The 23957-nt window shown below is 43.8% G+C and overlaps 2 protein-coding genes and 1 pseudogene across 5 annotated transcripts; 1 reads left to right on the top strand and 2 right to left on the bottom strand.

Moving 5' to 3' along the window:
• Positions 1 to 285: 285 nt before the first annotated feature.
• LOC125507768 (single myb histone 5-like) lies at positions 286 to 3942 on the bottom strand. Its single transcript, XM_048672260.2, has 7 exons — positions 3725 to 3942; positions 3379 to 3639; positions 3043 to 3281; positions 2833 to 2917; positions 2427 to 2510; positions 1340 to 1696; positions 286 to 1031 (listed from the first exon to the last, which is right to left on the bottom strand). Exons 2-7 carry the CDS (start codon positions 3526 to 3528, stop codon positions 1017 to 1019), a joined length of 930 nt encoding a protein of 309 aa, XP_048528217.2. The 5' UTR covers positions 3529 to 3639; positions 3725 to 3942; the 3' UTR covers positions 286 to 1016.
• Positions 3943 to 9059: 5117 nt separating this feature from the next.
• LOC147967940 (protein FAR1-RELATED SEQUENCE 5-like) lies at positions 9060 to 12254 on the top strand (annotated as a pseudogene). The gene is made up of 3 exons (XR_015603212.1): positions 9060 to 11200; positions 11280 to 11340; positions 11752 to 12254. The product of XR_015603212.1 is annotated as a protein FAR1-RELATED SEQUENCE 5-like (transcript).
• A 1827-nt stretch (positions 12255 to 14081) lies between these two features.
• Positions 14082 to 21628, bottom strand: LOC147967939 (glutamate dehydrogenase 1, mitochondrial-like). 3 transcript variants are annotated; one of them, XM_087525448.1, is made up of 6 exons: positions 21157 to 21628; positions 19782 to 20032; positions 19549 to 19624; positions 19389 to 19451; positions 18583 to 18720; positions 14082 to 15081 (listed from the first exon to the last, which is right to left on the bottom strand). In XM_087525448.1, the coding sequence occupies exons 1-5, from the start codon at positions 21235 to 21237 to the stop codon at positions 18679 to 18681; spliced, it is 513 nt and encodes a 170-aa protein (XP_087381574.1). In that variant the 5' UTR covers positions 21238 to 21628; the 3' UTR covers positions 14082 to 15081; positions 18583 to 18678. The 3 variants fall into 3 exon arrangements, with proteins under 3 accessions (XP_087381574.1, XP_087381573.1, XP_087381575.1); XM_087525447.1 differs by having other exon boundaries at positions 14082 to 14427; XM_087525449.1 differs by having other exon boundaries at positions 14082 to 14403.
• Between the last annotated feature and the right edge of the window lie 2329 nt (positions 21629 to 23957).

The following is a 23957-nucleotide window of genomic DNA, read 5'->3' as shown; positions in this document are numbered from 1 at the left end:
GTTTGCTTTTCTTCTCTGCCGCTCGTACATTTGTTTGCAAAATCCAAGCTATATATGCTCCTATATATACAGGAACTGAGAGTACAATGAGTTGGTTGTTGCCTCTGTCAGTGTCCAGCTGACTGTAGCAGCCAGCGCATTTGATGAACATTTTTCTCCTCCTTTATTCCATGGAGAACAACAACGATTCTCTGGTAAACAATCACACGGATTGAAAAAGCATGTGTGCGCTTTGTACAATTCCAAGAAACTTTGGGTTGAACCAAGACGCACATGCCACCCAAGTTCACCGATATCAAAGATTGGTAGACGTTGGATCACCAAATGTACAACTGCGTTTTTTCCAAGCACCGGTACAATACCAAGATAAATATTGGGTGAATTCGGCCTGCCAAAACATGTTATGTTGCCAACTATTTTGGCTTGGCAAACTTATACAGACTGAATACATGAATGAATTCTATAGACGCTGTGATTATTCTGTACCAAATACCTTGGCCTGGGGCAGACCAGACAGACAAGCGGCAAACTGAAAGGCACCGTTCATTCGGAAGATTCGCCGCAAAAGGAAGGTAAGGTAATCCAACACATGGTGAATAAAATTCCAACATGGCAGTGACCTAAACCATGACAGCAACAAGGGTCCAGAAAGATGGAATGACCATCATCTGTATTTATTCAGCTTCTCATCATCCCACAGCCCGTGCAGATCGCATTTACGTCTCTGTAATGTGGGAGTTAAATATGAGTTTGTCTTCCTCCATCCCTCGGCAAACCGGCATGAGGGAGAAAGGTAACTAGCTTCAAGCTGCAAGTCAGAAAACCAAGCAAGTTTGCGCTGCTTGAATCTGGGATGAGCTTGCATGGATTAAAATAACAGATCAGCATTGCCATCAGCTCGATGGCTCCAGTAACACCAAAGCATCAGTTAGTTTGCGCTGGAATTCAGCAGGCATGCACGCGCGCACAACAAGGTCAGAGGAAAGCGGACGCTGAAGCAGGTCCCACAAGATGTGTCAACCTCGAATGATCTGCATGTGAGCATGAAAGCGTTCAGGATTTGCTGAAGCAGATAACATGTTTTTTTTTCACGATTCTAAAGTGTCCATTTCCTATATAAATTGCTTGAAAGCAGTGATTCTGATTATGTGTGTTCAAGTGTTCCAATGTTTTACTCATGAATATGAATGCGACTGTTTGTGGAGGGGGCTAGAAATTCATATTAAAGCAAAGTGAATGTATTTACTTGCATTTAAGTGGCGTGATGTAAACAAAATGTCAACTGAAAACATGAAAAAAAAAAAGTTGAACATACAGTCTAAGTACTTGAAACAATTACCAATTTTGCGGAACTCCTGTTTTTTAATGTCAACATTGCTGCTTCCGCAAAGGCTTGTGCAGCTACAGCATCAGCTTCTGCAGCCTCCGCTTCCCTCATTGCGGCTTCAGCTTCCGCCATGATAGCGTCTGCCTCAGCAACCGCACGAGCTGCTGCAGCTGCAGCCTCTTCTGCGCTCATGTTTCTCATCCGTGCAAGTTCAGCATCTACCTGAGATTTGGTGTGGGCTGTAAAGCCATCCCGCTCTACCTTCTCTACCTTGGTTGGCTCCTTTTTTATATCATCAAGCAGCAGCATTTTGGAGCTTCGCCCTTCTAAAAAGGACGAGCTAGGGGCTATCCTGTACTTCCGATTCACCTAAAATTGTTAAACTAATAAACTTCAGTATTGGGCTGCATGGCAGATGGCTTATACACTTAAAAAGAGTAACCTAGCCTATCTAGGTGTGAACATACAAATTTTCAAGGCTAAAATATTAAGATTATCCAGGTTCATGATTTTAGGGACCTTACATTCCAACTAAAAATATATATATAACAGCAATTTCCAGGTGGTCCATGGCAAAAAAAAAATACGCATACAAAAGATATCATTGGAACCAAAGAGATCCAGCAAAAGGTATAATAGTACCTTTCTGAAATATAGTATGGCATTTTGAATCTTACTACCTAGATAAGTACTGTCCTACTAGACATGTTACGGCACTGAAAGCAATTATAATAGAATAGATAAGTACACCGTCCGTCCCAAAATATAAGAACGTTTTTGACACTATCACAGTATTTTGGGACAGAGGGAGTAGATGCCAATAGCAGGCAAACAATGTTTGGAACAGAGAGTGCTCACACACGTGTTGATAGGGTGAATGCATTTGGGGGGAGCACAACATATCAAGCACAGTCATCCATATAATGATAAACCCAGACATAATATGAAAACATCCTAGTTCATTGAGCTTCATCAGACTTCATTTATATGCTACAACAACGGTAACAGGTGTGACTTTAATACTTTATATCAGGGCACTTTTTGCCCACCTCTTTATAATTTACAATAACGGAGTTATGGTAGAAAGAAACGTTACTACCTTCATCAATTTCCCAGATGATGTCAACTCATTCAGTTTTGCAGACAGTACATGATCAAAATCAGCAGGTGGCCAGTATTGTTCCTACATGACATGAAAAAATATGTTAAGAACGGAGCAATCTACAAAACAAACTAGATTAGATAGAACTCTGCCACAATGGAATGGGATTTTGTAGCCACTGATTATCATGAAATAATTTCTGTGTGCCTATGTTGTCACATAATTTTTTTTCTGCATCACTGCCTGAATTCAAAAGTATATTAAGTGATGGGCAACGTAAATAAGCAATGTTTTATTCATGAAGACTACGAAATTTAGCATTTGTAAAGCATCATATATTATGTTTGTTGTTGACATTTCATTGTGATAAAGTACATGATAAACAGAAGAAGCATATAGAGACCTCTATGTAATTAGCAACGGCTGTTTTGTATGACCCTGTAGGCTCATTCAAGGTCTTCACGGCCTCCAGTATGATATTTTCTAGCCTGCAGGAACGGCACCATAGAGGTACATCAAAGCAGTCAAAACCTTGCAAGTTTCTGTTCGAGATACTGGTAGAACAAAGGAAATAAACAAGCATTCAAACCAGTATATCGAACAGGGCACCTACCTGGATAGCGATTTATTCCCTGAACCTGTAGTAAACGTCACAATAGGCTTTATGATAGGCTTCACGTCGACGACGTCATCATCGCCGTCGGAGGTGATGGTGGTGATCGCCGTCGGGTGGTTTTCCTGCTTCGGAGCAGACCTCGGCTTCTTAGCCGTGGGTGTCGTCGTGGTCGTCGTCCTCACTTTGTCGCGAGTGCCCGACGCGTTCACCGTGACATTCATGTTCCGCCACTTGTCCTGCAATCATGCAGCAGTCATCAGAGTCTCTCCAATCTAGTGGAGCGGCTAAAGCGCGCAGGGTCTGGCAGCCGAGGAAACGGACGCAGGAACGAACCTTGAGGTCAACGTTAGAGCGGTAGCGCAGGATGTTGCTGAACTCGGGGTCCTTGAGTATGGTGCGCCATTTCCCGGCCCCGTGCTTGCCTATCCCGGCCTTGAGCGCCGCCTCCTCCTCCGCCGTCCACTTCTGCTTCGGTGCCCCCATCTGCTTCGGCCTTGCCCTAGGAGTCTAGGGCTCCCTCTCCTCCTCCTCCTCCTCCTCCTCCTTCAACAACGACAGCAACAGCGCCTGCCGCCGAGCAGATCGGAGGCGGATCTAGGCCCGGAATCCCTCGAGGTCAGTTCGGGATCGACTAATCAACCACCGGATCGACGCCTAGAAAGCTCGTACTCGTACGTACCTCGGAAACGAAGGCTGCGGGCGGGACGGGGGCGGGGCGCGGCGAGGTAGGGCGGAGACGGCGACCGCGCGCGGGGGGCGCCGGCGGTGGCTAGGGCACGTTCGGCGGCAGGTCTAGGGCACGGTGGATCGGAGCTTGAGATAGGGCAGGGCGGCACAGGGGAGGAGGAGGATACGGTGGAGAGGAAAAGTCGCCGCGGGGATGATGGATTTTTTTTTTTTTTTTGCTCTGTCGACATACCGAGAGCGGAGGGATTTGATTTGTTTTGGCCCTGAGAAACTAGTAAACGTGTACGTGCAACGCACGTCTAGATTAACGTAAAATTATTTAAAGATGACGGTCATCTAAATATTGCATATCATGAATAACAAAAATCGTCTAAATTATTGTATGTAGTGAAATAGCAAAAATCATTGTTGATTCAAATTGCAAATCATGCACACGGCATGTACATATGAACTAATGCAAACTTAGTTAAACCTATAACAAGCACAAACGATCGGATTGTGGCATGTCACGGAACAACAAAGTTTTTAATTGGAATACCACAAACTTTGTAATTTACTTTATACTAATAAGTACTATAAATACCCTTTCCCAGACAAGATGCATTACCAGCTACATATATGAAGGTGTGCGTATTCAAACTATTTTTGCCTCAGTAAAGGATAGACTGAGTGCTAAGCTTCCACGCCAGGACCTCTTGGGACAAGTGGGGAGTATTTCACCCACTCGAATACATTCCCGAAAAGGTATCAAGCTGCTCACTCAAAAAACCTAAATTCATTCACAAAAGGCATCCGTAAGCACTTAGATACATGTAGTGCGGAAACAAGGTAGATAACAAAGTTAGTAGATCTTGGACTTCTTTGCGCTTCATTTGCACATTGATATGATTACAGTAGTAACAAAGGGGAGAATATAGATATCAAATAGATCTTGTCGCAGTTGATAGTACAATACTATTTATTCCCAGCAATTAAATCTCATTGTACATCAATTGCTCACCCATGGTAAAAAGGAAGCATCACTGATTTATGATCACTACAAAGTAGTCTAATTTAATTAGAAACCACATGCATTTAGCCAAAGTATCTCTGGTTAAATATTCAAACAATGAAATAAATAACTTCCAAGAAATAAATATGTGCTCTTAGAAATTCTAGAACTGTGTTCCTGGAGCTCTTTGAGGTAATCATTCTTTTTGTAATCTAAAACATGAACACGTGGATGGTAAAAAAAACTTTGCATTAAATATGTGCATGATCATAAATACAAGTGTTTTCGGTTGTAACCTGAAGGCATCCAGCTCAATTGTAAATGTTAATCATGAAACCGAATCTAGTCGTTTGCCCTTGATAACCTGCACATTCTCTTGTTAAGTTGTTAGCACTAAAGATGACATGAACCTGAACATATATGAGCTGCTAAAAGACATATTCACATGGCCATCGACCAACAGTAATGTAGTATACATGGCGCATGTATAGGGTATTACTATCCTTCTTCTACCATATGGCATCTGCAGACTAGGAGGCGGCTTTGGCACCACCAGATGCTCAGCACTGTGATTGGATGGAAGAGTGTCGATTGGATGCCCACCGTCCCATTTCTCGCCATGGTAATGCATGGCCCCAGCCACAACCTCTTCCCCCATGTCCTCGGCCTCTCCATTGCATCATTCTAGCTTTGTCATAGAAACCATCCTCACCCTATATAAGAGACACACCATTAGATAGATACTTGCCGCATCTTCTTCTTCATACTCTTCAAGATCAACTTCATCCGCAACCTCCTCATCTCCACCTTTTCTTCCTTGACCGATCCCATGTTTCTAGTGGCCAGTAGCAAATTAAATGTGAAAAAAAAGGATCCCCTACAATGAAGCATGCGATATAATGGTGATATTAAAAAAGTCTTGTGGGAACAGTCTGTCCTCTAAATGTAATCTTCACTAAGCACTTAAGCAGGCTTGTACTCGTCAATAAAAAATGACAAATAGATGTAGCCAAAATAGTAAGATGGAGAAGGAATACATAGGACAATTTTGTGTGCATTATGCTCAGAATCAATCTATGATTACTTCAAATTTTGCATAAAACATGGCATGACCAATAAAAAAAGATATTGAATTGGTCAGGATTCATTAAGGTGCCAGGAGCGGACAAACTCTCCATGTCACTGATCACGTGTTGATCGATCCAAAATTTCAGAAAATTCAATACAAGAGGTAATTGAGCATACACAGAAGGTCCATTTACATATTTCATCAAATGGTATGTACGTATATCTTTACTGATTCGTAATTGAGCATACACAGAGGGTGTTGCCGGCAAGCTCATGTGACCTCGATTTAGATCCTCTACTCAAACATACTGAACAGAGAGGTTAGAAAGACAGATTGGGTGCAGAGGGTGCAGTTGGTCCTGCCGCCGCCCATGCCCTTATGCCGGCACCACCGCAACGCCTTGCTGCAGCTTGAGAGGGACAGGAGAGTAGAGAGGGAAGAAGGAACATAGAGAGTGAGAGGGAGAGAAGTACCCTCGTCTGAAGAGCCTTCTCGTCACTGTGCTCGTCGGCGTCAAACGGCCCCACCCCGTCATCGTTCTTCCACGTCTCCACCGCAGAACCCTTGCGCATGCAGCAACACCGCGTGGGCATCAAGCGTCTGGTGGAGCAAGCGGCGGAGGCTGCGGGGAGGGAGCGCGGCGACCCGTGCAAGATGGAGCGGCTGCGGCGGCGGCATGCGGGAGGCTAGGAGGGCCAACGCGAAGGGCGCCCGTGAGGCTGTCCCGGGGGCAGTTCGGGAGAAGATTGGCTGTTACGTGATTGTAGGGATTTGTTTCCTTTTTTAAAGTTTTGTTTCCTTTCTTTTTGGACTTTTGGAATCGCTAGAGATGGTGGCAGAGTTTTCGTCCGACGCCTAAAATTGCTAAACGCACACTCAAGGAGGATAAGTTGTTAATCCTGACGGTTAGATTGATATGAGTGGGCCTGACCTAAGGCTCTAATTGTTTCGGTTTGTTTTGTGCGCATTAGATGGGGTGCACTTAGCGATGAATATGTTTGCTTGTTTAATAGTAGTATAGATTCGACAAAATCGCACGCTTTGCGCATTTAATTTTTGACGAAATATCATTTTGTACTCCCTCCGTTTCTAAATATTTGTCTTTTTAGAGGTTTGAACAAGTGACTACATTCGGAGCAAAACGAGTGAATATATACTCTAAAATATGTCTATATACATCCGTATGTAGTAATCATTTAAAATTTCTAGAAAGACAAATATTTAGGAACAGAGGGAGTATATTGTTAGAAAGTTTGTAAGGACTGGAATTTGGGTCTTTTGGTTCAAGTTTTTTTTTTGCGAAAATGGTTCGAGAGAATTCATGGGCATTTAGAATATTTCTATAGGAGCAACTCCGATTGCTCCCTTATCCCTAAAAAAAACTACACTCCACGAACAGTTAAGACAAAAATGGCACTTCCATCGCTTTGTCTCTCCTCCAAGGAAAGACCACTACAGTTTCTGCCTTTCGTCGGCGGCGGCGCCGATCTGCCACGTCTCACGTCTCCTGTGGTCTTATGGCCATGGGTGCACGGTACATCCCGGCCTTTGCCCGCGGAAGGGTTCCGTTTTTAGGTGTTTTTTCAAGTTGTGTAGGGTTTGTGTCTTGCTCAGGTAGACGAAACGGCGGCGGCTACCTAAAGATGGAACAAGGTTCTCCTCGCCTAGCCTCCATCCTGTTAGTGTGTCTAGCACCGTCGGAGGACGCATGGAGGTGTGTCTCCGGCGGATCTCGCGGGTTTCGGTCGGTGAGTGCCTTTGGTGCTTGGATCAGGTCTTTATTTCTCGTTCTTAGCGTGTCTTTAGTTTAGATCTTTTCGATCTACGCTTCTCTTATCTATGGTGGTTACTGTTCTGGTGTGTTGGTCTTATGGGGCCTTAGCATGACAACTTCCTGACTGTCTACTACAACAAGTTGTGCCTGACTCCGACACGGGAGGGGCGATGACGGCAGCGCACCTTCGACTCGTTTCAACGCTTGTAGGCGTCGCTAGGTGTTCTACGTAGCTGATTGTAATTTTAGTTATTTTTGGTGTTTGTTGTACTTTCATAAGTGAAAAATAAATAGATCGATAGTTTCTCAAAAGAAAAAGAAACAACACTTCAATAGCTCATGTAAACCCCTTTCAGTATAATTTGGCAGACAGAAAACCGCGTAAAAGTTCATGGGAGTTAGGGATCATTAAGCTCGTAACTCGCTTTTTAATGAATAGTCAATCATTAATTTTACCTTTGTTAAATTTAACGAGCTTAATGAAGAAGCTAAATGGGTTTCATGAGTAGCTCATTAAGCCCATTAGCACAACACAACACATATTTTTTATGATCTCTTTTACGGTGATTGGGGAGTTACATCTTGTAATTTGATGTAACTCCTCCCTTAATTATTCTCCACCGTTGATTATAACTTGTTAACTAAAAAGGTTAAATTTAATCAACAAGGGTATTATGGTCATGCATGATTGTTTTTTTAGTAACTCTGTCAATTCGCTGGTCAATCCCCCGCATCTGGCTAGACGGTTGCGCAGGAGCGACGACCTTGGCGACCAGGCCGGCGCGACATCCATTAGGCGAAGCCTTGGCTGGGCTTGCCGTGGTGGAAGCTACCCCACGCCACCCACCCCCCGCGCCGCCGTGAGGTCCTGGCGGAGACAACGCTGGCGCGGGGTCCTAGTGTTCCATCGCCCTGAGCAGCGCCTCCTGCTGCCGATAAGCTGACCAGCAACGCCGGCGACCAGTCCATAGGCACGTAGCCGCCACTCCTGCCTTCTTCCTCCCTGTTCCCTCAACCCCCGGCTGAATCTGAATCTATTTGCTCTATTAGCTCCGCTCTTTCTGAATCTCTTTGATCTGAATTACTACCATAGTGTTGGGGCAGGTATTCCAAATTCTAAATCTCTTTCTGTGGAGAACTGACAATATATGTTCGTCCAATATGTGTAGGTGTAGTTTACAGTGGAATGGGTCTGATCTCTTTGCACTTTCTGAATTTGTTTGCTATGTTCTGAAATCACTTATATAAAAATCAACAAGTTTCTGAATTAATGTTCAAAAAACCATATAGAATCTGAAAATCAACAAGTCATGAGATGTTGTACAGCAGCTTTTTCTTTCTTCATATGAACAAAAACTATAATCATAAAAGGCATGAGATGTTGGACATTTTTTAAATTATTCCGAACCTCTTATCTTGAGGGGAATATATGAGCATGGAAATTACTTTACATCCAGTACATGATTGAGACCAGTTGATCATTTATATGTCATATGCAGGAAGTCATGGCCGATGTAAGTGCACTCTGTATGGCTGAGTATGACGGCATTGTTAGCAGGATGTTTGATAGCGAGGAAGAGGGTTTTGAGTTCTATAACAAGTATGCTCTTGAGAAAGGCTTTAGTGTGAGGAAAGGATATGTTGAGTGGGATGAAGCGAACGAGAAGATAATTCTGAGGAAACTTGTCTGTAGTCGTGAAGGTTGCCGTGAAGAGAAACACATGAAGAGGAAGAGAGAAGATAGGGAGAGGAAGCCACGGAATATCACTCGTGTTGGGTGTAAAGCAAAATTTGTCATTGCAAGAGTCGCGAAAATAGGGCGGTGGTTTCTGAAAGATTTCATCGATGAACACAACCATCCTTTGGCCCCACGAGACCTTTCTTGCTGTCTGTGTTCCCACAGAAGAATCGGCGACGAGAAGAAAGCGGACATTATAGAGATGGAAAGTGTTGGAATCAAGAAACACAAAATCATGGATGTGTTGTGCATGCAGTACGGTGGATATGACCATGTTGGATGCACGACGAGGGACATCTATAACTTCTGCCATCGCTACAAGCAGGAAACAATCGCTGCCGGTGATGCTCAGACGGTGATCCGTCACATGATGGCGCGGCAAGAGACCCAGATTATTTCTTCAAATACTTGGTTGATAAAGCTGGGCATTTGAAGGGATTGTTCTGGTCCGATACTCAATCCCGCCTTGATTACGAGGCTTTCCGTGTTGTTGTTGTTTTTGATAGCACATATAGGACCAATAAGTACAATCTTCCGTTTGTGCCGTTTGTTGGGTTGAATCACCACCGCAGCACTGTTATCTTTGGATGCAGGATCATTTCTCATGAAACTAATGAGGCGTACGAGTGGATGTTGCGGACATTTTCTGAAGCCATGTCGCAAAAGCATCCGATATCTGTAATCACCGACGGGGACCTTGCAATGCAGAGAGCGATCAGGGTGGTGTGGCCTGACTCATACCACAAGCTATGTGTATGGCACATTCAGCAGAACATTGTACGCCATTTGCATGACGACGAGGTTAGAGAAGAATTCAGATCTTTCATATATGACTCGTCTTCTATTGAAGAGCATGAGAGAAAATGGATAGAGTTCTTACGAAGGAATGAAGTGACAAGTGAGGAGTCGTGGCTGCATCAGATGTATCAGATGAGGAAGCTGTGGTGTGCTCCATACCTGGTGGGGCGTTGTTTCTTAGGATTGAGCAGCAATCAGCGTAGTGAGAGCCTCAACTCGGTGCTACATACACATCTTGAGGGTAAGATGACATTGTTTGATATGCTAGAGCACTATGAGCGTTGCCTTTCGGGACGACGCTTGAACAAGGCGATCCTAGACATCGTGGCCTTACAGTCCATTCCATTTACAGATGCGGATGCTTCAAGTCTTGAGAAACATGCTGCCCGGGTTTTCACGCCTTGTATGTTTGAGTTGGTCAGATGGAGCATAAATGCCGTCAGCAAATATGTTATCAGCGAGATACTAGACGCATGGGAGTTGACTACATATGTTGTCGCTAAGATCGATAGAAGAGAGAAGAAGTTTGAAGTGCGCTGTAAGGTGAAGGAAGGTTCTTTATACATGATCAGTTGCTCTTGTCGTAAGCTGGAATGCTTGGGAACACCATGCTCTCATATATTCTACATCTTGGGAATACGTCAAGTGGAACTGCTGCCTAGGTGTTGTGTTCCCATGAGGTGGACAATGAGTGCGAAGTCAACATTCGCTCCGACCAGAAAGAGCGAGATGTATGACTATTCAGAAAGCCTTGTGAGGTACCGTGAGTTGCGGAATTTGAGTCATGCGGCATGTTTCTGGGCATGTCAATCCAGTGACGAGTATCAGCGTCTGAAGACGGTTTTGAATGCACAAGATGGCAGCAAGGAATCAAGCCGTGGTCAGGAGGAATGCATTAGGTTGGGTCCGGTGCTGCCACAGACGACGGAAATTGATTGTGCAGATTTGGAAAAGGTTTTAGACCCAGTGCATGTACAAGGCCGAGGTGCACCGAAGAAAAGGTTGCAGGCAAAAATGAAGAAGCAAAGATCAAAGAGGAAATGTGGCTACTGTGGGGTGGAAGGTCATGATCGGCGTATATGCACTAAATTGGAAGAGGTGTCAAATGTCTATTTTTTTATTTTGCGTCTGCTTTACTCATTAATATAGTGCACTAATTATATTTGTTGCTGTGTAGGAAGTGATGGGATGATGGCAGCAAACTGTTAGGTACAACTCTCTATACAAGGGATTTTGTGGTAGGAAACTGTTGCGCTTGTGGTCCTGTTATGAAGTATTAATTACTGCAAGTATGACTGTGCTTGAATAACATCACTGTTAGTTGTCAATTCATGTATCATATTTGTCTTAGTAGTATTATTAGGTTGGCTTCCATATATTTCTAATATAAAAACAATTGTTGGTTGGCCGAGCAAAGAATGAAACTGTCTGCATGTTACTTATTAATAACTTGAAATGGACCACTGTTTTGAGATGTACAGTATATGTTCACAGAATTATAAAATTTCTGCAGTATATGATGATACTTCTTTCTGAAAATGAGATTGCAATATGTAGTTGAGATCCGGTGTTGTAATTGCGACATCACATTTTCTATCGACGCTATGCAATTTCTTAAACTTTTGTAAATATTTCTCCATATTCTTCAGGTGACCCGAAGTGGCAGGCAGCTACATGCTGGTCTGCTGAGAAGATCAAACGCACTAAGAAGATCAAGCAGGTAGAGAAAAAAGTCTATGGTTCTAGATTCTCAAGCAAGGTAGAGAAGACTAATGTTAGCAAGGCAGGGTGTGCTTGTCTATACAAAAAACATCGTAGATTTAATGGCAGCCGACCATGTAGTAAAAACATTATACGTTGAAGACATATGGGAGGTTGAAGATGATGTTCGATGAGTTATTGGCTATCATGAGTATGTAGTCATTTCTCCGGTTGTTGTAATTGAACACATGCATGTGTGTGTCTGTTTGTGTGCCGCTATTATCCCACTCCTCTAGGTTCTCTACTTTAGTTTGTTGTGGCCAGCTATTAGCCCCCTCCTATAGATTCAGAGTTCTTTTACAACAAATCAGAGAAGGTTAGGTAATATTTATGATAGATGGAGAGGTGATCACAGAGCAGCCAAAATATAATGTCCTGAATGTCAAACAGAACAAAGCAGTCCCAAAACTGATGCGAGCTGGCTTGACTTTTTTCCAACTTGTTTTCTTTTTTCTTCTTTTTGTTTGCTCATTTTTTTTGTTCTCTTTTTATGTTTTTTTGTTTTTTATCAAGCCGGTTACTAGCAGAATATGTATCCACCCAAAATTAGAGCTGACAGAGAAAAGGGAAAAAAATATTGGTGAGACGTGTGACACGGAAGCTAGCGTTGTGCTAGTAGCAAAAGTGAGGCATGTATGATGATGTGCTGCATAGACAATACCAGCGTACCGGATGACCCATAGTACTTGGTACTGCTGCAGACGCCGTTGGTGAGTCCGTCAGGATGGGGGAGAGCACATGCCTCAAGACTACTGTCAAATTTGCTCGTGTCGTGATTGAGGTCTTTGGACCGGAGTATCTCAGAGAACCAAATGCACGGGACACGGGAGAGGTTGTTGGCTATTGGACAGGCAAGGGGGTTTCCAGGAATGCTCGAATCAATTGATTGCATGTAGTGGCAATGGAAAAACTGCCCCAAAGGTCCACGGGTAATGTATCAAGGTCACACCAGCGAGGCCACCATCATACTAAAAGCGGTGGCATCACATGACTTATGGATTTGACATGCTTTCTTTGGAATGCCCGGTTCTCACAACGGCATCAACGTGCTTCAATGATCTCCGGTGTTCAGGAGGCTTTGCAATGGGGAATCACCGTCGTGCAACTACGCCTGTCAATGGCCGGGACTACAACATGGGGTACCAACATTTGTTATTTACGTGCGACATTGTGGTGCATGATCGACGTGCATGTATTTGCATGGATTTGAGAATCAGTATTTGAGATATGTGGATGCACAGAAGGAAATATGAGGGCCCGTCCGGATGCGCCCGCGGGCGGGATTTGAGATATGTGGATGCACAGAAGGAAATATGAGGGCCCGTCCGGATGCGCCTGCGGGCGTGCCCGAATGCGTCCGCGGGCGTTTGAGGGGCCGGATTTGCCAAATCCGGATGTAGATGCTCTAAAAATTCTCCATATCCTTTCCCGACGAGGCCCCGGTCTGATTCGTTCAACGGCAATGCCTTCACTTTTGGTGAGCCACCTTGAAAGTCCGCAAAGCTGCATATCAATGATGGAGCCGCGTCGAGCTCGGGTGAGGAGGTGAACCATCATTCTTTTTCTTCGATGGCTGATGTGGTGGTGCCGGAGGCAGGTGACAGGTGTTGGTGTCAAGCTCAGAGATGTTTTGCTATCTTTTCACTTATGTCATGTCGGTCTTTACGTGACTTGTACTTTGTTTTTTATGATATATGAATGAGACACATACTACTATAGAAAAAAAGAAGTTAACACACAATTAGTTTGGCCAAAGAGATCGCCTAAGCCCGGGCGCAAGCCAAAAACAGACGTGGCAGATTCTGAAAAAAAAACAACGTGCCAGAAGAATTGGTGTTTCATCAATCAACCTTTTCTGATTTTAAAGGCGCCATCCAATTTTTGGCTCGTCACACTTATCACGCGCGTATCTATCGGCCTTCCCAAACTCCGCTCCCACCTCCCCCATTATCTGCAACAACCTCCGATCCAACTGGCCTAGCCGGCTCGAACGTCGATTCTCGACTCATATTCCAGGTGCCTTCTCACACGCGACCTTCTCCTCCAACGCCAGTCCCATCGCTGCCTCCCTGTTCACCAGCTGTAACAGAGCCGCCGTCCTCACCCACGGGAATGGAGCCGCCGGCGACCGCCCATCCGGCCTGCGGAATACGACGTCACTGCTTGTTCTTCATCCACACGTTGGATTGAAGGTGAGAATGCCGGCTCTTGTCATCAGTTAGAACTAAGGCAACATATGAGATGATTTAAAACCGAAGAATGGATCCCGCTTATTCTGTGCATGAACCCATCATGAGATCTTATGGGTTTTCTCTGAATTTTGCTCCGTCCATAGCATCGTGATCCGCCTCTCTATGCTTGTTGCCGGCGTCGAACTCTCTCCATGGACACTTCACGCAGTCAGCTCGAACGCCAACGCCACCCTCCTGACCGGGGCGATCGGAGCCGCTAGCCACACCCAGCCACCCAGGGGATCGGAGCCAGCGGCCACCACCCACCTGGCCTGTGCGATACGACGGTACTGCTTCCTCTTCATCCACCTATTCGCATCACGGTTAGAACACCTGGTATTTTTACACCCCTTAGACAACAGTGAGGTCAATATAATCAAAAACTTTGTATATAAATATCAAATGGCAGAATACATACCACGTGTTGTTCACATTAACGACAGTAGAGAAAATTTAGGAAGTAATCATTAATCACCGATCAATCTGTGTGGTAAACGTACACCTCTGGAGAGGTAGTAACAACGAAGTAATTAAATTAAATAGTTTATCATAGTAATTTTGTGCTCTGTAAGAAACAGGTGGAACAATTACAGTATGGTACAACCCCATAGCTTATGTTTATTCTCTGACTTGACCCAGTAGCTGGTTGTGCATATTTTCCAGGAATGGCCAGTTCTCCTACAAGTTGTGCCGACACACAATTACCAGACTTAACCAATCCGGTATATTTTTTTCCCAGTTAGGTTAAAATCTTTGAAAACACATAGTTCTTTTACCTTTACACGTATTTCAGGCTTTTTTGGACGAACTCAGTGTGAAACATGCAAATATGAGGTTTATGTGCTCACCGATAAGGTTCGCGCAAACGATTGATGGATTAGATGACGAGCACCTAAAGCCCATCTGCACTCAAACTGGTCTTGGAGGGCTAACAAAGATGAAGTCAGTGTCTCTCCGACGTATTATGTTGGTGCTGCTAGCGAAGAGCTACATCCACAACATGCAGAGTATTCACATTGCTGGTAAGGACATTTCTATAACTCCAACGGATGTCTATCAATTAATGGACCTTCCAATAGAGGAAAAATATATATATATGGAAATGGGAAAACCAAAAGACGAAAACCTATTAAGGGCTTATCAAACAGATGGAAGACTTAAGCTGAGTGACCTCGAGGACAAAATTAAAGCCTCCAAAACTTCAGATGATCATTTCATCAGGCGGTTTGTTTTGTATGCTATTGGCATTATTTTAGCACCCACGGTACAAGATTATGTCGACTCCAAATTTTTCGTCCTTGTTGAAGATGTCGCAAGAATTCCCAATTTTAACTGGGGATGTTTCACACTGAACCATTTGATAGCATCCGTCAATACTTTTAATTATAAGGATCAAGTCAATCTACAAGGAAATCTAGCTTTGCTCCAAGTAAGTGCTACAACAGTAGTTGTCATTCAACTATTATTCATATGATGCATATCTCTCTATCATTGATGAACTAATATTTCATATAGTTTTGGTATTGGGAACATGTTCGTGCTGGATCGATTTTGTATTCTCGTATACCCCGTCCGCTGATGGCACGGTGGGATGAAGCCACATGTAAAATAAGACATGAGGCTTATGATAAAGGAGGCCTATATAATGGATTGGTACCTTTCTAAACTTGACTTCTATATTTACCATATTTATTTCTTAGTACTAATTCTTTATATCTTTTCAAAGGTTGTCATGAACATCGGCGGTCTGGAGCCAACTAACATTACAAATGACCAGCATACCAACAAAGATACACATGCGGATGAAGATGCTATCTATCGACCACAACCACGAGGTCAAACTATGAGTAGCCAACAAGTAAGTTGCTCCAAGACACATCCTTTTCAATAACACAACAAAGGTCACACCTAACCATACTTATTTTTCTTCTAACAAAACGAGTTGACATTTCTTTTATGCAGATGGACATGATACTTAAAACCCAGAACGATCTATTTGCAGAACAAGAGAAAAAGTTGGTCAAATAAGTAGTAGAAGTAGAGCACAAATTAGATAAAAGAATAATCACCGTGACCGAGGATGTGATAAATATAAGGGGTAAAATTGCCACTCAACCTAGGTTGTCCAAGCTGGAGGACGAAGTTGGAGACCTCAAAAGGGAAGTTGGAGACCTCAAAAGGGAACTCCATGTAAGTGATACTACAACATCAATTTTACCCATAACTTCCTATATTTTCATTCTATGCATTTCATGTTACAGGAATTAAGATCCCTAGTTGAAACAAACAAAAAATCAACGACGAACAATGCATACGTACAGGTGATAACTATGGCCCATAACCTTGCTAACATGAGCTAATTTCTGTTCATTGACCAACTCCTAATTTTAGGAACAAGAGCAACCAAGCAATGACAACTTTTCATCAACTCCTGGGTTTGACGCATGGAAAGCACAGACTTCTGTTGGTACACCTAGTGCAAAACCTGTGGTGCAAAACGAGGAGTTGGACCAAGACATCCCACCACGGAAGCCTGTATTCAATAATGATTACATATTGACAGATGAAGACTAGGAGGCTGCACTTTTCATCCGAGGGAGTCACGACCTTGTTGAGGTAGTTCACATCAAAGACATTGTGCTAACAGTTCATCAACTCAAGCAAAATGTTAGCAAACTATTCTTCGTCGATGACGTACGGCCCGTATACTGCAATCTACATCAAGTATTCTAAATTGTGCCATATTACATGACAAATTTTGCAGGTTATTAATGCATATGCACACATTAGCAATGTTGCAACTGATGCTACATCATTCATTTCCACCGTAGAAAGTAGAAGATTGCTAGGCGAATTTGGGGGTATTCCAATGGGATGCAAAAGCCCACATGTTGCTAATGTAGCAACGAAATTTGTAGGGTGCAAAATGGTATGCATGTTTCCTGACTTGTTTAATTGTATATCTTGATTTTCCCTAAATTGAGTCCGCTTTAATTTTCCTCCAGGTACGTGTCCCAATGAATGTGCACAACATGCACTGGTTATTACTCGTGTTTAATTTAGACAAAGAAGAGATCCAGGTCCTAAACTCCATCCAAGCATATCGTGACATTGCCAATGAAACTGCACTGGTAAGCTTGCTCTCTTGCTTCCTCTTACCTCATGTGACACTTTTTGAAAAGCACTGATGCAATCCCTTGAATTACTCCTCATACACCAGGTGGAGTCCATTCAGGCGTGTATCAATGAAGCGATCCAGGATGGCTTGGTAACACCGCCTAAACCCATCAATATTACCCAGTGGAAAACCACTTGCTATACTAACATACCACAACAGACGGATGAGTACATATAGGCAGCTACATGATTCCTCACCTACATTACAATACTTAACTTCAACTTTACATCACAGTTATTTCTGTGGGGCGTACACACTCAAATACATGTTGACATGGGACGGAGACAAAATTACTGAGGATTTCACACAGGTCTGCCGAACACTAAATTACATTTGCAATCATGCACTACCTATGCTTCACCGCTATCCTAACCTATGCGTCGCTATCTAATTCAGGCAGAAATACATATTTTCAGCTGGAAAATATGTTCAAGCCTGCTGCGTTCGGATTGCAACAAGCTTCAAAAAAAATCATACAAGAATCCTATAGAGGTAAGTTCTACACAACTAGCATTTCATGTCACGTAGTTCCTACCTTTCATGATTGCATGTAACGCACCACTATTTCCTCTACAGAAGGACGAGTACGAAGCCAGCATTCCAGAGGAACGAAAATGTGCAGACGACGACGTCACGATTGTCAGCAACCCTGATGTTACAAACAAACCAGACACAGTAGGTGCCCCAAAGCGTAAGCGTGGACGCCCGAGGAAGAATGCCCCATCCTAATAATCCAGTGAAACAACAATTTGACACAGAGACTATCGCTAAACAAGTGGAGTCAAAAAGACGCAAGCGCAAACCATCAAACACCGTGTCCAGCCCATTCGTACAGCCATGAATGGGCTACACGGAGAGGCACTTCAAGGGCAGATCCAAATGATTGATCTTCATAGCATGTTCTTTGAATTAAAGACTACACTTATGTTCTAATGTTTTTGCATATTATTTGTATGGTTATGTCCATCCAAATGCTTGAATTTTTATTGGTTCTTTTTAGGAAAAACCCAGCTAATGAGCTGCAAGTTCCACTTCTATCATTTGCACCATCTGATCCATACCTTTCTGCATTGGAGTAACCTTACATCTAAAACACTACCATAAGTGACTACTTACAAACGCATGCTCCCCATTCTAACGACGCCATACACTAGTAAGTATACAGTTCTGGTTTAAGTGGATGATGATTATGGCTGAGGCAGGGTAATTAAGGAAGAAAAATCATAACATATAGAACACATGAGCAATGATGTAAATATCATGGTTACACTACTATTTCTCACATCACGAGTTGAGTGGGAGATTATTACCTCGCCAGCAAAAAGAACAGAATCAATAATGCAGCTAGCTTGATGGATTACTTCATTCCACTCCACAAGAAAAATTTCAGGCTGCAGCACCAGCAGTCAATGCACACACAGAACCGTATTGTCAAATGCCAGCCTCTCCTGCAGAAAATAAGAAGGAATAGCATCAGGAACACCATGTACCATTTTTATGCTGATATAGACATGTTGACAAGAGTTGGTACATTGCAGCTTGTGTTTCGCATCAAAACTAATGCGATACATGGAGCTAACGAATTTACAACTAATAAATCTAGGCCTAAGTCTGTTGGGTAACAATACTGAAACAGATGTCCCAGCTAGCTTTACTCTAACAGAGTTTTGCTTACTAACTACACAGCTAGGACGACAATGAGAACCAGGCAACCAGCATAAGATCATCGAAGAACAAACAGATGCTAAACTTGCTCATTGGCAAAATAGGTTGTGCACGCGAACATAACAGAGAGGACTAAAATAAGGGACATACTTCTTCTGTTCCATATTTGTCGACAATGATTATGGCTGAGGCATGATAACGCACATGTAGCAACGCGTGCAAAGCGGGCAAGAAATTCATATGAATTAGGCATTCTTCCAAATTGAGCCAATTCTGGTTTTCGAAGATATACTTTACATAACTACTATCCATTTTCTACAGTGCCATACATTGCCTAAATATTCAGAACTATGTTTGAGGCGCGGGTCATGTATGTCTTGAGCACCCGGTTCACCCTCTCCTCGTCCCACATGAACCCCTAGATGTTCTGCACCCACTCGAAGCAACTCACCATCACTCCGCCGGAGTTGGCCATGATGTCCGGTAGGATCAGCACGCCCTTCTTTGCCAGAATCTGCACCACGAACATGAACATTTCTCTGCCGTCAGTCAATGTGTGAATGTGTCAACAAATGCAGCTTAGTTTTGTGGCAAAATGTTGGTGTTCTTGCCTCGTCGGCCTCGGGGTCTGTTGGGTGGTTAACAGCCTTGATGATGTACTTTGCTTTGATGGCATCAACATTGTCCCTAGTAGAAGAAGAAAATCAAACGGACTTTTTATTAACAAAAATTGTATTCAGATACACAAAAAATAACAGCCAGGAGGATACTTTAACTGAGCTTCTGAGCAGTAATCTGATAAAGATTGGATGAAGTGAGATGGGACGAGGAAATAGAAGATTACTTGTTTATAACTCCTCCCAGAGCTGTCGGGATGAGCACGTTGCACTCTTCCGTGAGCAGCAAGGTCGGGTCGACGGCGTCGCCTCCGTCAAAGCCCTTGATCCCGCGGTTCTCTGCCGAGTGCTTCATCAGCTTGGCTATGTCAATGCCATTGGAGTTCTTGACAGCCCCTGTGATATCTCTCATGGAGACCACCTTGCCACCAGCTTCAATGATCAATTGGGCAGCCCAAGAGCCAATATTGCCAAATACCTGAAAAAGGCAAGAAGATGATAATTGCTCATCTGTGCAAAATGTAGATGAAGAAACATAGTTCTGGCCTTGGTCCACAATGTATGGCGCCATTGTACACAACAATTATTACTAGCATTGTGTAGGCATGCTTGTATATATTTGGCAGAATATATTACTTGTGGGTGCTCATTGTGTGCTCCTCTGCCCTTTAATTTCAGCGCGTGAGGTGGGAGATTAGAAAGATACTGACATATCAAGCACAGAACTTTGCAATTGCCACTGATGGTGTCTCCATTGTAAGCCTAAGCTTTGACAAGATGCTTGTCTCTAGATTATAAATGGGAAACATCTTAGCTTTGCGTGAAAATTAAAGAGATTGGCAAAAATTTCTGTGGCAATTTAAATGCGCAAAAGACCAAAGAAAAAGCAAATAATCTTAGTGAGTTCAGATAAAACAGAGAATTACCTTAAGAAGAGTTCAATTGCAATATCTTGATATTACACTAAAATTAAAAGCTGGATGGTCAGTCTAGTGGCAGAACAACAACCATCTTTTGGCAAATAAAACGTCTGCTTACAAATTTTAAGTTTTCGGAAGCAGCCATGGATTTCACCTGGAAAAGAACATCGAAGAGAAAAAACAACGTCCTACAACTGCTCCATCAGACACAAATGGGCAGAATAAAGGGATATGTTGTATGTTCTTCCCTACGGCTAAACAATTGCTGAAAATTGTCACTTTCCTAAACCAGAAGGGTTGCAGTAGCAAATTTCTACTTAGTAGTGAGCAAGTGTAGATGATTTTGGTCCTTCTGTCTTCTATCAATCCTTATCCAAGATGGCAAATTATGGCACAAACGACGTATAACTTATTAATATGATTCCTGCGCTTTGTACGTGACGAACAATAACACTGCAAATATCATTCTACAAGAATTTTGATTCCTCTCCAGGGTAACTGCATAGCTCCCCATGTGCATCAATCGACAAAGCACAAATCTATCGTGTATCTACGCCGCTAGGCCATCGCACATCCAACCACTTCCTCGCTTGGACCATCGAATTGAACTGCCCAATCAAATCAATACATGTCGGGATCAACATAGGGGATGAAAGGGGGGGGGGCAAGAGACCGTACGTACCATGTCGGGCAGGATGACCTGCAGTCCGGCGGGGCCGATGTCAACCTGGGCGACCTCGACCAGCAGCGGCGACTGCAACATTGGTAAGGTCGACGACTAGATGCATGAGTTGGGGACGACCTCGTCCGGGCACGGCTGCTCCCCCTCCTTGGCGGCATGGGCGGACAAGACCTCTTCTGGGAGGCCGAGGTCAGCGACGGGAGTCCGACGATGCCGCTGCCACGACCACCCGCCTCCTCCGTTGAAGATGCCGCCGCCGCTGCTGAACATGGACGCCGATCTGGTCGATTACTCAGCGAGGAGCGGGGAGGAGAAGGCGCAGGAGAAGCGGCTGAGCCGGCGGTGCAGCGACCGACAGAGGAGGAGGCGCGGAGAGGGGGGGGGAAGAAGCGTGCGGCGGCGCAACGACACTGCAGAGGAGGAGGCGCAGAGAGGGGATCGACAGAGGGGGAAGAAGCGTGCGTGGCTACGTTTCTTTTTCCTTTTCTCCCAGCGCTGCACACTAAATTGGACGAATCTAACCTTTTGAAAAATGATTTGCCCCACCATAATCTTGTAATGGTCCCACAGTTATTTGTAATTTCATGTAATTTTACTCTCGTAACTCCTATTTCTCCACCGTTTGATTATAGTGAATGGACGGCCCCTAAATTCGCCAATCACTGTAACAGTTGTAATTTTTTATGCAACAACATTTTTGTAGTATGCAACCCATCTTTTCAATCTAATCAACTCAATCCAACCTATAAAGGACAAAAACCACACCTCTCCTTATAGTTATAGCCACCATATTTTTTCGTAAGAATTAGACCCACACTCTCATGACATAGACCATAATACATCATAGTTTGTTAACGAAGCCTCGCGAGTGTTCACGGATTTAACGAGTTTTAAAGACGGAGCCAAGCATGATTTTTTGGCTCATTAAGCTTAACGAGCCAGGCAGCTTTTTAATCCACCCCTGCGCCCAAGAAACCCTCGTGCAACCCCCTGCAGGCCTGTGCCGCCCTGCTTGACCATGCCGACTCAAACCCGCGTCGCCCTGCCTTCCCCGTGGCCACCCTGCCGCGCCGCACCTTGTCGTCGTTGCACCATAACACATACAAGCCCAATGTCGGTCATGTGACGGACAACGTCATCCGTGACATTGATTGTGGGCCCTAGGCTTGTTTAATGGGAAATAAAAATAATACGGAGAAGATGCTTACGGGAGCTAAGAAATTACCTGACCAGCCAACTTATCTTAAGTTACATAGACTTTCCCATAGAGCCAGTTTTACGGGAAGGTTGTTACAGGAGCTATAAAACTATTTGGTTTGTAAGATTGGAAAATGTACAACTTTTTTCCCATATGGTTGACTGTCCATGCAACTTCAAAGGAAAAGTTATACAATTTCTTTCCCTTTCCTGTGTAAGTTGTGGCTAGGGCAAATTTTTTCCTTTCGATTCTTCGATGGTCAGCCCGCAGATTCGCGTCCCCTTTGTCTGTCACTCCGTCGGTTGGTGGCGAGGAGAGGAAATCCAGTGTCTTGGCTCAGACGGATCGCAATGCTTCTTCTTTAAGTTGATCTTCCGGCCTTTGATCCTCCTTGAGTTCATTCATCTAAACGGAATTGATGGACCTCCGTCCTAGATTTTTGTCATCTCCTTGGGCGACGTGGTTAATTTTTCTGCTAGATTTTTGTCATCTCCTTGGGCGACGTGGTTAATTTTTCTGCTCGTGGGTGCGATATGGTGAGATGCGGTGTCAGGCACTTTAGATCGATTCAAGAGTTCAACGTTGATGGTGAAGGCTCCTACGAAGACTTTCTGACTATCAGTATCATCGATGTGATGAGGTCGGTTTCATTGGGAAGCGGCGAGAACGGTTCGTTCTGATAGCGGTAGTGGTCGTTTGATGGTCCAAAGAGCTCAATGTAAGTTGTATTTTGTGTGCGGTGCCTTGAACATATGGTAAAATTTTATAATACATTTGGGCCATTTTTGCAATAAGAAAAGATAAATTATTTCACCGCTTTGGGTAATTTGAACAAAAAATTAATAAATTTGGGAGGCCATGGGTGCGCGGTAGATCCCGGCCTTTGCCCGCGGGAGGGCTCCGTTTTTAGGTGTTTCTTCAAGTTTTGTAGGGTTTGTGTCTTGCTCAGGTAGACGAAACGGCGGCGGCTACCTGAAGATGGAACAAGGTTCTCCTCGCCTAGCCTCCGTCCCGTTAGTGCGTCTAGCACCGTCGGAGGGCGCGTGGAGGTGTGTCTCCGGCGGATCTCGCGGGTTTCGGTCGGTGAGTGCCTTTGGTGCTTGGATCGGGTCTTTATTTCTCGTTCTTCGCGTGTCTTTAGTTTAGATCCTTTCGATCTATGCTTCTCTTCATCTGTGGTGGTTACTGTTCTGGTGTGTTGGTTGTTCTGGTGTGTTGGTTCTATGGGGCCTTAGCATGACAACTTCTTGACTGTCTACTACAACAAGTTGTGCCCGACTCCGACACGGGAGGGGCGATGACGGCGGCGCACCTTCGACTCGTTTCAACGCTTGTAGGCGTCGCTAGGTGTTCTACGTAGCTGGATGTCATTTTAGTTATTTCTGGTGTTTGTTGTACTTTCATAAGTAAAAAAATAAATAGATCGAAAGTTTCTCAAAAGAAAAAGAAACAACACTTCAATAGCTCACGTAAACCTCTTTTTTCTTAAGGATTTCATAAAAACTAGATGATACCCCCGCACGTTGCTGCGGGACTTTGTGGTTTCCATGAACAGATTCAAAGAAAAGCATATATGTACGAATGAATATTAAATACAGCTTGA

The sequence above is a fragment of the Triticum urartu genome, chromosome 5A (genome assembly GCF_056163025.1).
Source record: "Triticum urartu cultivar PI428250 chromosome 5A, HENAU_Tu73, whole genome shotgun sequence".
NCBI lineage: Eukaryota > Viridiplantae > Streptophyta > Magnoliopsida > Poales > Poaceae > Triticum > Triticum urartu.
The sequence above is the reverse complement of the archived record's forward strand: the minus strand, read 5'-3'. Positions and strand labels throughout refer to the sequence as shown.